The 14,194-nt window shown below is 37.5% G+C and overlaps 1 protein-coding gene across 2 annotated transcripts in view; it reads left to right on the top strand.

Annotated features, from left to right (window-relative positions):
* Positions 1-13,877, top strand: part of ICE1 (interactor of little elongation complex ELL subunit 1) — a 52,488-nt gene extending 38,611 nt beyond the window's left edge. For both annotated transcript variants that reach the window (XM_087815357.1, XM_087815356.1), the window contains 5 exons: positions 1,076-1,236; positions 3,658-3,848; positions 5,728-5,834; positions 9,663-9,761; positions 11,084-13,877. In XM_087815357.1, coding sequence (XP_087671483.1) covers positions 1,076-1,236; positions 3,658-3,848; positions 5,728-5,834; positions 9,663-9,761; positions 11,084-11,265 — 740 coding nt within the window. In that variant the 3' untranslated portion in view covers positions 11,266-13,877. The remainder of the gene's footprint in view (positions 1-1,075; positions 1,237-3,657; positions 3,849-5,727; positions 5,835-9,662; positions 9,762-11,083) is intronic.
* The last annotated feature ends 317 nt before the right edge of the window (positions 13,878-14,194 follow it).

Genomic DNA, 14,194 nt, shown 5'->3' with positions numbered 1-14,194 from the left:
TGTGGCTTCATGTCAAACAAAATAAAAATCTTCATGTTGACTGGGTATGACCAAGTTGCAAAACACTTTGACAGTTTCTTATAAAATTAAATCATTAGTTTACCATATGACCTAGAAATTTCACTTTTAAGTACTTATCCAACAGAAATAGAGACATATCTTCTCATGGACTAGTACACAGATATTCATAGTATATTCATTCATTATATCCCATAACTGGAAACAGATGTCCATGAGCAGTGATGAAAAACAAGCATGATTATAAGCAATGGAATAATACCCAAACATAGGAGTGCACTACTGATGCTTACAACAGTGGGGATAAATCACAGAAACATGCTGAGGGGAAGCCAGACAGAAAGGGTACATGTGCTCCATGTAAGTAAGGTAAACTAATTTAAAGTGACAGCAAGCAGATCAGTATTGTCTGGAACTGGGGTGAAGTGATTCACTGGAGAGGCTCAAACCCTGGGAATTTGGGATGATGGCAATGTTCTATATATTGACTGTGGTGGGGGTTACATGGATATATTCATTTGTCAAAATTCATCCATCTGCTTAAAAGAGTGTATTTTATTGTTTGTAATCTATGCCTTAATTAAGTTAATTGAATGAAGGACAAGCCATTGTGGGAAAAGGTATTTACAACAAAGAATTATCATCTGTAGTTTATGAAAAATTATCTTTTCAATGCTTTATGTGTTGTTCTACAGGAAGTTCTCTTGTAAATGCACGTGCACGCATGCACACACGCACGCCTGAAATGACACTAACCAAATGCAAGGGTTCTGGGACTGGGGGCAGGGTGGAGAGAGGATGGTTGTCTTGTCTTCATGCTTTAGAGTTTACTGATCTTTTCATACAGTGCTGTATATCCATGTATTATGTTTCAAATTTAGAGAAAGCTTCCAAATGGAAGGGGGGAAAGAGAAGCAGATTTTTAAATAATAGGCTGGGCCTCATTGGGTAGGAGGCCTTGCAAGGCACAAATGAAATTACTAACATTTACTCTTAGTTTGTTAATTATTCACTTGATCAGACATAAAAGTTTATTATCTTATTTTCTTTCTTATAGATTTTCCAGAGTCAGAAAAATTGACTTTGTTCATTGCAAACATGTGGCATGATATATTTATCTCTCAATCGGTGATTAATAAAGCAATGCAGCTAGTTGCCAGGCAACGTGCTAAAGGAGAAGTTCTGAACTGTTTAAGAGCTTTTCTCAATTGGGAAAAGGTGAGGTTTATTTTTACTTCTTGTAATACCATACTTTGTAGATCTCACATAAATGTTATTTGGTTTTGTATTTGGTTTTCTATTAGTTGATAGGCCTTTTAGAGATAATATATTCTTTGCATTAGATCCTTTAAAATGTCATTTTAGCCTAAGCTTTTGCATTTTATTTATTAAGTATGCGTGAGACCTTTTGGGAAGAATTGTAGACCTGTGTATTGTGTTAATTTAACAGTTTATTTTGTGTACTAATTTATGACTGATGAGATTATACATATGTATGTATGTATGTATGAGGGCTCCAAGGAGAGCTGTAAATAATTTGTTTCTCCAGTACATACTAAGAAAAGTGAAAAAGTTGGTATCTCAACTTTTTCCTGTTAAGATTTTTCTGAATCTGTTTTTTTCTTTCAAGTGATGGAATTTGTATTTGTTCTAAGTATTTTGTTCCCTATTTTCTTATAAAGAGCAAAGAAAAAGGCCACTCTCCCAGGCTGCCTGCTGGGTCCTTTGACTCCTGCGTTGTCCTCGGTGCGTGCAAAGGAGCCTTCTCCTTTGGCCTGTTCAGGATGTAGCCAGATGTGATGGTTTGATAAGAAGAGACATTATTTATAAAGAAAATAGAATTTTAATAAACATCTTTACCTTGTATCATATTAAATAAAAATATAAAGGCAAAGCTATAAAAAATGAGGAATACTTGGGGGGGAATACTATTATAGTACAAGACTTCCAAATTCTCTTACAGATTTCAACAGATCTGATAGACAAAAATCACTAGAGACATAGTGGAATTCAATAATATAAAAGGTAAACTTGAATGAAGAATCTGTATTTTTTCATATTTTTTCACATTTTGTAAATGTGGCACTTTTACAAAAACCAGTCATGAGTTTGGCCACATGAAAACCTTAATTTTTAAAAAGTAAAGATTCTACACTCACAATTCTCTGGTAATCAATAAAATTAGGCATAATAAAGATTTCATAAAAATGACTTGAAAATTTAAATGTACAGTCCTGGACAATCCATGAACAAATAGAAACTCAAAAGTAAAATTACAATCTTTCAAAAGTCATTGAAAAAGAAAATTTTTATAACAAAGATCTCTGGTTTTTGGAAAACATATTCATTAGTTTAAATGTATTTATTATTAAGCATATAAATAAAGTGGGCTGATAATCATCTTAAAAATTAAAAGTCTCAGAATCTAGGAAAAAATATAGTTTAAAAGGTAATACAAGTAATCAAGAAGAGAACAAAAAACACACAAAAAAAATCATTGTCTTTAAAAACACTAACAAAACTGATAACTCAGTTCAAATTAATGAAAAAAGAGAAAAGCAAAAATATCCAAGATTTTGGCTGAGCATAGAGACATATGTACATTTACAGGATAATGACTGAGAAAAGACTACAACCTACAAATCTAGAGCAACAGATTTGGAAACCTAGGATGATTTCTTAGCAAAATAAATCTGACCAAAATTTGTTTTAGGGGTAGAACACTTGAATATACCTGTTGTTTTTAATGATCATAAAGAGGTTGAAAAGATGATTAAAAATGTACTATACAAAAATCATGTGTAGCTTTCACCTGAATTTTACCTCATCTTTAAAGAACCAGGTAATCCCAGTCTTTTTCAGAAATCAGAAAAGATTGAAAGCTCTCTGTTCATTTTTAATAACAAACCCTAATAAAAAGTAACACAAGAAAGAAAACAATTGTAAGCCCACTGCTGGTATTTACCCAAGAGAAGTCAAATTTATGTCTACACAGAGACCTGTGCATGAATGCTCATAGCAGCATTAACTATAGCCTAAAGCTAGAAATAACCTGTATGTCTATCAATGGGTGATGGATAAACTGTGCTATTTCTATATAATGGATTACTACTTAGCAACAAAAAGGAGCATTCAGACTACCAATACATGCAAAAACTTGGATAAATATTAAAAAACATGCATAAGTGTGAAAGAATACAGATAACATTACTATCTGATTGAATTTTATGAATTTCTAGAAAAAGCAAACTATTTAGAGTCAGAAAAATGACATAATTTATAATATTCTTCACAGGCTTAATTTTTTTATTATAACTTAATAACTAAAACTCTAATTAGAGTTAATGAAAATTTGCATTGCAGTCTGGATTGCAGCTAGTCTCTTTCCTACCTGACTGTATTCTGCATCCTGCTTAGAGTTTTTTATCTGGCCCATCAACTACCATTCCAGTATCATTTTAAGACATGTGCCATAACTAAGATAAATATAGTTCCTTATTCAAAATACAACTTTCAGAAGGTGTCTTTAAAAACTAAATAATTGTCTGATGCTTGTTTTACTCTTTGAGGCTACTTGTAAGATGTCTTATACTTGAAATTTTAAATTTTATTTTGTTTTTATATTTTTCTGTCTCCTAGAATGCTCCTGCAGATGTTGGCTTCATGGTTTCTAAGCTGCTTTTGACCATACAGTTATGTCCAAAAACAGAATTTCAGCCCAGTGAAAAATTTGGTGAAGACCTAAGTGATAACACTTGGGAGTACATATTTGCCATTGATCTGCTCTGCTGCCATCAGAAATGGGTTTGGACACATGATAACATTATAAGGTACAGGGCTATTTTCTAACTTACAGTAAACTTGGGTTATTTGAATTGTAAGGTAGTCTATTGAATGATTGCTAAATTGTGGTTTGAATAATTTTCGCTGTTTAAAGCAGCTGAAACATTTACAGATGACATCTTGATTGGGATAAGATTCAGTAAAACTACCCTTAAAGTACTTGTATCACTATCACATCTTCTTGCTTTATTTTTTTGTGGTACCTGTCACTACTTTTCATTATAGTCTGTTATTCCTTTCTCTCCCAAAGAGAAATGGCTCGTGATGGAGGCCCTTGGGTCACTGGCATGCCGCAGCATGTGGGACGGTGCCCATTGCAAGGGAGGTGCTCAACAAATATTTGTAGAGTGGGACATAATTACCAGTATCTTAATATACAAATACTCTGGAAAATCCCACATGAACAGAAATATTCAAAATTAGCAGCTCTTCTCCGCTGGGGTTTCAGGAGAGAAATAAATGATGAATTAACTTTTCTCTCTGCAGCTAGAATTCTGGCACTAGATATGTACCATCTTTGGAAGAATGGAGAAGATAGTCAAATTTCTGTTCTGTAGTTCTTAATTTTTTGGAACCCTGACTGAGAAAGGTTGGTTTGAAGGAGTTTATGATATTGAAATGGATTCACCAAAGGATTGATAGTCTGTGTCCTTGAGATACTGGAGGAATTTATTCTATGGAAGTTTGTTCTCACTTCTTTTTTTTTCTCTCCTTAACATTAGGGAATGATTATACATCTAAATGTCAGCAATAGGGAATTATATAATGAGATACAGCCATATTAAAGTAGCTGTAAATGGATTTTTATGTATGGACATGGAAGTATTTCATAGTCTGTTACTAAGAAAGTTACAGAAGTCTGTCCTGTACCTTCTTTCTGTGGAATGATGTGTGAGTGCCTACCTGGGTCTCATTTTCCTGACTTCATAGGAGCAGGAGCCCAAGAGGTACAGCTCTGTCCCCAGTGACTTCACGAAGGAGACCACTAGGGATGGTGCCAGTCAGGGTGGTTTTGTTCCAGATCCTCCCACAGGTGGTGAGGACCTGGAACAAAACACCTCTGACTGGGGTTGTTGAATGTCAGGATCTCTGCCTGAGTGACTCCAGACCCTGAGTCCTAAGCACTGCGGTCACTTTCACCATGTTTTTTAACGTACATGCACATGTAGAAGTGTGTGGAAAGAAAGCCCAAAATTAGAAGAGTGATAATTATCTAAGAATGTGTTATTTGGGATGCTTTTGGTTCACGTTTTTCTTTTGTTTGTCTGCATTTAACTTTTCTAATATTATAAATGCTATGTAAGAAGTAAATACATCTTTTGAAAGAAGACAAAAACAGAGAGGAATTGCACTGTCTTCTGAGATTAGAAAGTTTCTTTAACCCATCTAGTGCATTTTTTAAACTTTAATTATTATTTCCATTGCTTTAGTTCTTTTTACAAATCAGTCTGTTTAACCTTCCTCTTCCCATGGAGACTGTTGGCATTTAGAGCACAGGAGCTGTATTAATGTCTGGAAGGTTTAAGTGAAAATCCATTTCCTCCCTTCCTGTTCTGTGACTTGGGGGCATTGTTCAGCTTCTCTATGCAAAGTCTTGTAAAAAGGGTTAAAACAGAGAATAAAGATGTAAACATAGGTGTCTGTAGCCTCTTTTAAGCCAGTGTGGGCACGAGTGTCTTGATAGTTGGATAGCTTGTGAGCTTCCAGTGTCTGTTCTCATTTTAACCTAAAAAATGACATCTTTAGAAGTTGTTCTTGTTCACTAATTCTCTATCTCTGTATTACAGACAGTTTTTAAGATAAGTTCTTAATATTTGAGTGATGATGAGCACGCATACATTCATGCTTATGTGTATTATTTTATAGTAAGGAACTATGGCCTGTAATGGATAAGTGGATAAAATACAGAAAAGGACATGCGAACATTGCGTATATTCCTGACATTATTATAGCATCGATACTGAGGCTGATCGGTGAGTTGTCACTCGGATTAAATTTTTTCTTGTTGTTGACAATATTCTTGGTGAGTTCATAAGTGTATAATAATATATATTGACTGAAACTTTATCATAATAACTAATTTTGCAGCTATTTGAGTAGATACTTTTGCACTTAATTCATTCTCCTCACTCATCCTTTTTCTTTAAAAATTAATGGTTTTATTCATCTTTGTCAGAGATTAAGGTTGTTAATGTTAGTACATTTTATTTATGATTGAACTCTTCTCAGATACTAATATTAATCCACACACATGTATATACTTGCATAACACACCAGGATACATAAATTGCTATAAATTATACTATAGTCTTACTTGGTTTCTAAAATAAGACTATCCTATTTTTTCACACCCCTATTTTTTTTCATACCTGCCCAATAAGGATCATTTTATGTACTTCCATAATTGGGAACTAGTTTTGTGTTGTTTTCCTCTAAGCTGAATATACAGAAATTAAAATCATTGTTTAAATGAGACATAGATTCTTTTTAATCTCAGATCTAAGGAAGGACCTCAATACATATTTGGTTCTACTCCTCCCTGAAATCACAGATCATTATTTTTAAATTTTACCCCTCCCCCCTTTGCCTCATCTCTGACAAGCTGCTCTCTAGGCTCTGCAGAATTATCAAGGATGTGATCTATTAATTATTAGCAGGCTCTGTATTTTGAACTGACTTCTTTATCTGCAGCATGCATTCATTGCCCCTAGGCACACAACCCAAGGTTCCTCTGAGTTCTACCTTAAGGCCCTTCAGATACTTGAAGAGAGTTACCATGATTTTTAGGCATCTTTGGAGTTTAGTTAATTAAAACATCAAGATAATACCATTTGAAATCAAGTTTGAGAATGTATGTAAGTCTTTATAAATAGATCATAGTAGGAAATATACTATCCCTGGTTAATTTTGTTACCGTGTCAGCAAATATACATTCCTGCTCTGTGCATATTTTATAAGCAAACATAGGAATATTGTGCTAAATAAATATAAAATTATTTAAGACAACAACCTGGCTACAAGGTAGGCATCTGATTTTTACTTGTTACTAAATAAGTATGAGAATCAAAGACTTGCTATAGAAGATAAAGGTACAAAAATGGAAATGAATAAACTGCTCAGTGGGTTATTGTCTCAGAACATATTTTGCTTAATTCCTCAGTTCCACATATCCTGATGAACGATTTTAGTTCAAAATAGGAAACAATAAGGACACAGAAGAGCCACTGATGACATTTTCAGCAGTCAGGTGGCATCTATATGTCTGGGAATTCTGGTATCAGTAGCACCTTCTCTTATGGATTCAAGAATGTTTGTACTTTGAACTAACTCACTTCCCATTTAATTAATGCAAAACATTTTTGAGGATTTAAGAAATTAGGAGAGATGTTAAGTCTGTAAATACATATGTTGGCTTAGATGAAGTATCTGACATTTTCAAAAGAACATGGTGCTTTTTGAAGTCACAATTAGAAAATATGAAACGATTTTTGCTGTCACTTGCAGCAGTTGTGTGTTTATGTATTTGTTGATTGTAACAAGAGAGGGAGTGGGAGTGGAAGGCTGTGTTTTTTGTGGCTGACTGTTTTACCCGTGGAAGCAGTCTCTGTTCATCTGTGATGGAGGGTCAGCTTCACAGGTGAGTGTCTACTTCAGGTCCCTCGTATGAATCTGGACTTATCAGATTTGGCTGATTGTCCAAATTGCCTGGGAACCTCTTTTAAGACGACAAATTCTCAGGCTCCAAACAAAACTACATAGGATACTATAAGTACTTTCAAACATATACAGTAAAAAGTAACCAACATGAGAATGAAGAAGAATGTGTTAATAGTTTATCTAAAAAATAAGAATGTATAATTGTAGGGAGAAAACCGGACTTATAGTTTTAGTCAAACTCAGGCTAGTTTATTCTTTAAATCTTTAAAATTCTGGCTTTTGAGAAAATAATTTATAAAATTTAATATGTATTATTTAGAGTAATTTATGTATACTTACATAATTAAGAGTTATATTTAGTACAATTAGTGTGTTATAGGAATAATTAGTAATGTATACTAATACATAGTTACAGTACTGTATAATAAAAGCATAGTGTATAAATATATAAATGTAATTGAAAGGATGGATAAATACAAAGATAGTATAATGTTGAAAATAGGAGCTGAGTCAGGATTAGTGGATCCTGCTTAGGCCTGCAGGTGGACCAGGGCAGGCTGAGCTAATGTTCCTGAAAAAAACAGGTATGGAGAGGGCTAGAGGGACAGCTGAGCCATTCTAGTCCTGGCTGGTGGTGCTGGAGAGCAATGGTGAAGCTTTGCTGGCCCTGGTTATCTGTGGGCACTGAAGGATCCAGATAAATGGGGACTGGTTAAAGGGTGTCATCTGTGTGCTTTAGCATTTAGTTGAATTTAGTTCCCCTAGTGAGAACCCCAAGAGAACTTTTGTCACTCCACATTATAGCTGTCAATTATATTATTAGAAGTTAAAGCTGAGAGATTTTAGAAGTATTTAATTATTCATTTAAAATTAGCAGTAATAAACTCATTTTAACGTAACATTTTAATGAAAAATAACTTTCTAAAATAACAGTAAGAAGAATGGCACTGCCTTGTTGCAAATCTCTTTACCATCTATCTGGTTTAATGGCAGATAGCAGGTTTCTCTTACCTGCTTGCATTCAGTCTCTTGCACTGTGTTGTTTGGGCTGAAGTATCTGAAGAAAACCCAGTCTCATACTGAAGTTTGATAAAAGGACTATTTTGTCATCTTTTTGGATAATTGTGGACATTCTTCTTTCTTGTCAGTGTGAAACCTGACTCATTGCCAGTGAACTTTGCTCACTGTTACACTGAAGATGCTTGCACATAGAAGGGATCTTTTGCCCACTCATGAGTACCATGCATTACTCACTTGGAAAATAATTGATTCACATAGATCTTCCAGATGTCAGCAGTATCAAGAAAACACATTTATATCATCACTGATCTCATCAGAGAAATCTTAAGTATTTGAAACTGTCAAGTTCAGGGTAGCTGATGAAAGTTTTTCTAAAATTCTGATTTTGCTTAAAGGCTCAAATTTTATCATTGATAACAAAGATAAATTTCCTTGCAGTGACAGCCTCACTTTATTCATTTTTAAGAAAATATCTGCCTCAGTCTAAACATCTGTAGTTTGTCAGTCAGCTTTTCAGTGAAAAGTGAGGGCTGGTACTCCACACTGTAACAGCAGTCATGTTACACAGCTATATTATAGTATCAAAGTGTTATACACACACGCACACACACACACATGCACCTACCCACCCTGGGGATTGAGTCCACAACCTCGGCGTATGCCCTGACCAGGAATCAAACTGGCAATCTCTTGGTGCATGGGTGAACACTCAACCACTGGCCCACACTGATTGGGCTAAGAGTTGGTCTTTTAACATAATAGAAGTTAGCTATTTCACACTGGAGCCTACTGAAACCACGTATTCTTCTAAATTCCCCTTATTTATTATAACTTACCTGAGAAAGCAAAACATTATATATTATCTGTATGTGTGAATAAGAGATGACTAGTGATTTTCTTCACTCCTGTAAGAAATGGTGCTTAACTGATTTCTGATTCTTTACTATTTAACCTGTTTTCACTTAAGAATAAGTACCCATTTTAAGTTCAGTTCAGGATCATTAAAATTAATGTGCATGATATTTTATGAAAGAAAATAAATTCTAAATTCTCATGAAAAATTAATATTTGACCAAAGGTTGTTTAAGATTGTTCATATTTTGGTTTATTTCTTTTCCCCCTAGGTCGTTTAGGCCAGTTGGGCTTGAAGGAAGGGTTTCCATCTGCTGTGAAAAACATTAGTTCGGTTATTGGTATGTTCATCCAGCATGCCCAGGACGAAGGTACATTGCTGTTTGTGAATCACTTGCATTGCACTTGCTGAACCGCACTTTGTGCTCACTAGGTCCAGGTGCCGTGCTCTGCCTCTCTCGCCGCCCGATGGGTGAGGAGACAAGGGTAGTTTTAGATGCTGCAGCCTGGCTACATTTTCAGCAGAGCCCCAGCTCTTGCTTATTAAAATTGTTTTTTAAATGGCTGAATTTGTTTTACCATTAGACTTTTTTTTAGTCCTTGTTATGAGCCACCCACTCTGTGCTGCTCTAAATGTGTTGTGGATTAGGGGGAAGTGCTTTTTTTCCAAATAAATTTTACTTGATTTCAGAGAGAGGAAGGGAGAGGGAGAGAGAGAAACATCAGTGATGAGAGAGTCATTGATCAGCTGCCTCCTGCACGCCCCCTGCTGGGATCGAGCCCAAAACTGGGCATGTGCTCTGACTGGGGAACCGCAGCCTCCTGGATCATAGGTCGATGCTCAGTCTCTGAGCCACGCCAGCCAAACAGGGGGAAGTAATTTTAAAGCTGCAGTACTGTCTACATTTTTAGCATCAACATTTGAATGTATGGGTTTTGTGATGTTTTTATTTATTTTAAATAGTAGCAGTTTGCCTTGTTGGGCATCACATCACTAAAAGAAATCTGAAATATATAGTTAATAATATTAATGAAACAACTCCTAAACTTTTTAAAGTATTTCAACGAATAAGACCTTAACTAAAATTTAAGAAATTTTAATGAAATCACTCCTAAATAAACTTATACTAAATGAGAACTGTAATGTACCATAATCTATAACTTAGCTATAATCTATAGTTATATGCTATAATCTGTAAACGTATACTGTAATCTAGTATGTGAAAGTATGGTGCGAGGGGTAGCTTTTCATTTATTTTCATTTCATTGTGATTTTCATTTCCAAAGTCCCTTTATAAACACTTCCAGTGGATATTTAATGGAGTCATTTGTTTGGGGTCCATATTTTATTAAAACTTAAACATGGGTGTGTTGGAACTATGTTGGAAAGCTTAGCTTATGTTGGTCATGAGAGGGCAGGAGCCTTGTGGCCTGCCCTGTGCCCTCCAGTAACACACTAGCTGTGCTCAGCGCACAGGCTAGCACCAGCAACCTGCACAGAGCTGTGCTGCATTTGTTCATTTTTTCCCCCACTTAAATTAATTTTTTTACTGTGGGTCTTGTTTTTTATATTTAGCTTTTATTGCTGGCAGAAAGTGTTCTGTATTTGAATAGCATTCAGTAGATCACACCATTAAAATTTTGAATAAGGAACATGTTTTTATGTGGTGATGGATGTGAAAATTCCTTTCAGATATACCATGGGGTATACAGCTAGCAGCCGTGTATGCTCTTTGTGACTTGAGTCCCAGCAATCCAGCGGAAATATCCAAGATCCTGGAAGCGTGGCGCAAGGAGACCTCTCACAGCGTTCCCTCGGCAGTGGTCAGCTCCCTGGAGGAAGTCAGTGCACTGTGCGCGGAGGAACTTGGCTAAGCCCCGCTGCACTGCACCTAGAGAAGTGCCTTCACCTATCTTGAGTATAAACAGGTTAATCGCCTTTCAGAATGCAAACAGGTTTCACAGAGAAGACGCAAATGAGAAAATGGGAAGAGGCTCTCCTCACTGTGCGGCAAGGAGAAGTACTCAGCGGCACAGCTGTGTTTCCCTAAACCACACTTACATCACTTAAGGCCGTCGTGACTACGTGACCTATGGATTGTATTATTGTGTCTTGGTCAGACAACAAAAACTTGAACTTAGCCCTTTTTGCTGCAGAAAGTGCCCTTTTAGTCGCTTTTTAAAATTGAGTGGCATTTTATAATGAATTTAATATGAAAGCATTGATTTGGTTCCTGAGCTAATTCTGGCCTTTGTGCTCAAAGGACTGAGTAGGAAAAACTAAATTGGCTAAAAAAGAACTAGAAGACTCTTCACTGTCTTAGCTGGAAATGGGCTATAGAAGTTTTCTCACGGTATAGTGCACAACTGATCCGAGTAAAACACAGGGAGCCTCTAGAAACTCACCTTCATGCGTTTTCTTCACAAGAGTTCCTTAACTAAAGTTCCTTTAGCTATTTAACTATCAGGAAGAGGAGACTGAAAAGAAGTCCACTGCAGGTTCTGTGTCAACGGCGTATACATACGGATTCAGAGACCGGCACGGCAGGCAGAGCTCTTGGCCGTGTACGTTCGGACAATGTGATAATGTGTGTCACATTCGATGATGTTCCGCTTTCGGAATTTTAGTATTTGTACAGAGAAAATGGGTTTAATAACTCACCGTGGTTCTGATTTGTCTTATATCCATCATTTCTTAAATCTCTTGTATGTGTTTTTTATAATAAAAAATAAAAGTAAGCCATGTACATTATTGTTCTGATGAGTGAAGATGACGGCCATTCCTAAAGACCCCCTTCTGGATAGAAACGTGCTGCTGTGCCGTGTTTCTCCGTCAGCGTGTTCTCCGCAATGCTCTTAGTGATAGCACACCAGCTGACTCAGTGTTGATTGGCCTCACGATGGATGTGTTTGTTCAATTACAATTGCTGCCCTTTACAAATTACACTTGACAAGTGTTTTACTCTTCTGTGTTTTTTTAAGTAAGTATAACAACAGATTTATGAACAACTCTTTGTAGCCCTTTGGAAGCTTTTGTTTGGTGCATTCATTTTTCTGCCAGTACTTATTTGAGCATGTGCTCTGTGCTGGTGCCTCACTGGGAGCATCAAGGGAACAGGCAGTGAAGAACAGCTACTCAAAGACCTGTGATCTAGTGGTAGAGCAGTCACCTCAGGAAGTCAACAGTTGAAAATTTTGGTGAGTTCAGTGATAAAAATGAGGTTTGCAGTAAAATGGCAGGTAGACTCTGCACTTTCTAGGTGTTGTTCCAGGAGGATCCCTCTGAGAAGGTAACACTTATGGCAGGACCTGAGAGAAAGGAGCCAGCCTTGAAAGTAGGGGACATGTGTCTCTTCTGGAAAGGTGAGTGTGGCTCGGAGAGGGAAAGAGCCTTTGTGTGCAGAAAGGAGGCTGATCTAGCCAGACATACTGTTTAAGGGACAAGTTTCATTTGTCCATTTATACAGGTAACTGCCAGTCCCTGGGACTTGGGCAGAGATGTCACATGAGATTATAATTCCCTGGGCTGTTCTGTGGCAGAGGGGTGTGAGAAGGGCAAGAGGTGAAGCAGAGGGACCTGTCCGGGGGTAAGGGAGAGATTATGGTGGTAGGTGGTTTTCAGCATCTTCTTGAGGTGTAATCAATGCTAAGTTCCTGAACTTGGGTGAGGGACAGGTAAGAATCAAGGTTTAAGGTTACTGAGTTGGGTTCCTGTGGGTGGGGACAGGTGCACAAGTTGTTAGGAATCACAAATCCTGGGTGCTGGCTTGGGACGGGGGGCATCATAAGACAAGTGGAGGTGGCAGGGAGCCTTTACAGGACAGTCTGGAGTTCAGACAGAATAGGGCAGAAGTTAGGAAGCTGTGTATGGAGGCTGTTTAAAGCTATGTGTGTGCGCACGTGTGTGTGTGCTTGTGTGGGTGCGTGTGTGTTCACCTAAAGAGAAAAATAACATGGCAGGGGGCGGAGGAGGAAACACCTGTAGGGCAGGAGGTGGGAGTGGTGTAGTGCCTTGGTGACTGTCTCCTTGCCGGAGCCAGGAAGGCAGGCGTCGGCCATCTGTGCTTGTTGAAGCTGCAGGGTCAGGTGAGCCAGCCAGGTGATGGCTGCATTTTGCGTCCTGTGGGTGTGGAGCCTTCTGAGCAGTTCCCACAGAACAGTGGGCTTAGGGTGATACAAAGTGAAGAGAAGAGCAGGTCTGCAGGTGTGTGTTTTGGAAAATTTGCCTAGTGGATGGATTTGTCAGAAATGTTCAGAACACTTTTTTTTAAAACATCATCTGTTTTTTGGTGGAGAATAGGTAACACCTGACACTTTCTGCTGGTTGCCATTTTCCTGACCATTTGGTGTGTGGAGTTTGTCAGTATCTGCTCCGTGTGTGACCTGATGATAAATAGGCCTGAACTTGCCTTTGGTGCTGTTTCACCCTCAGAGGATGAAGCAGTTTTAAGCTGTTAATAAATTTAATTTCTGGTATTCAATCAAAATGTTGTAGGGTTTTATCATTTGGGGGAAAAAAAAAGTGAATAAGCATTTGAACCTGGATTTGGGTGGGGCTTTAGGTCAGTGCACCAGGAAGCACACAGGTTCTGGGCAGCCAGGCTGGGCCCCACAGACCTTCATAAGTAGCCTGCAACACACTGGCATGCTGCCCTGCAGCCACTCGTGCCAGCTGGATGGTAACAGCCCAGGAGCCGGAGTAGCTGTTCCAAGTGGGGCTGTGGCTGTAAAGGAGAACGATGGCCAGTGGCCAGTGATCTTTATGGACATCTGAACCTTTTCCTGATGCACATTCCTAGGGACA

This window comes from Miniopterus natalensis, chromosome 3 (genome assembly GCF_054644295.1).
Source record: "Miniopterus natalensis isolate mMinNat1 chromosome 3, mMinNat1.hap1, whole genome shotgun sequence".
Classification (NCBI taxonomy): domain Eukaryota; kingdom Metazoa; phylum Chordata; class Mammalia; order Chiroptera; family Miniopteridae; genus Miniopterus; species Miniopterus natalensis.
Note: the sequence above shows the minus strand (reverse complement) of the source record. Positions and strands in the feature narration are given on the sequence as shown.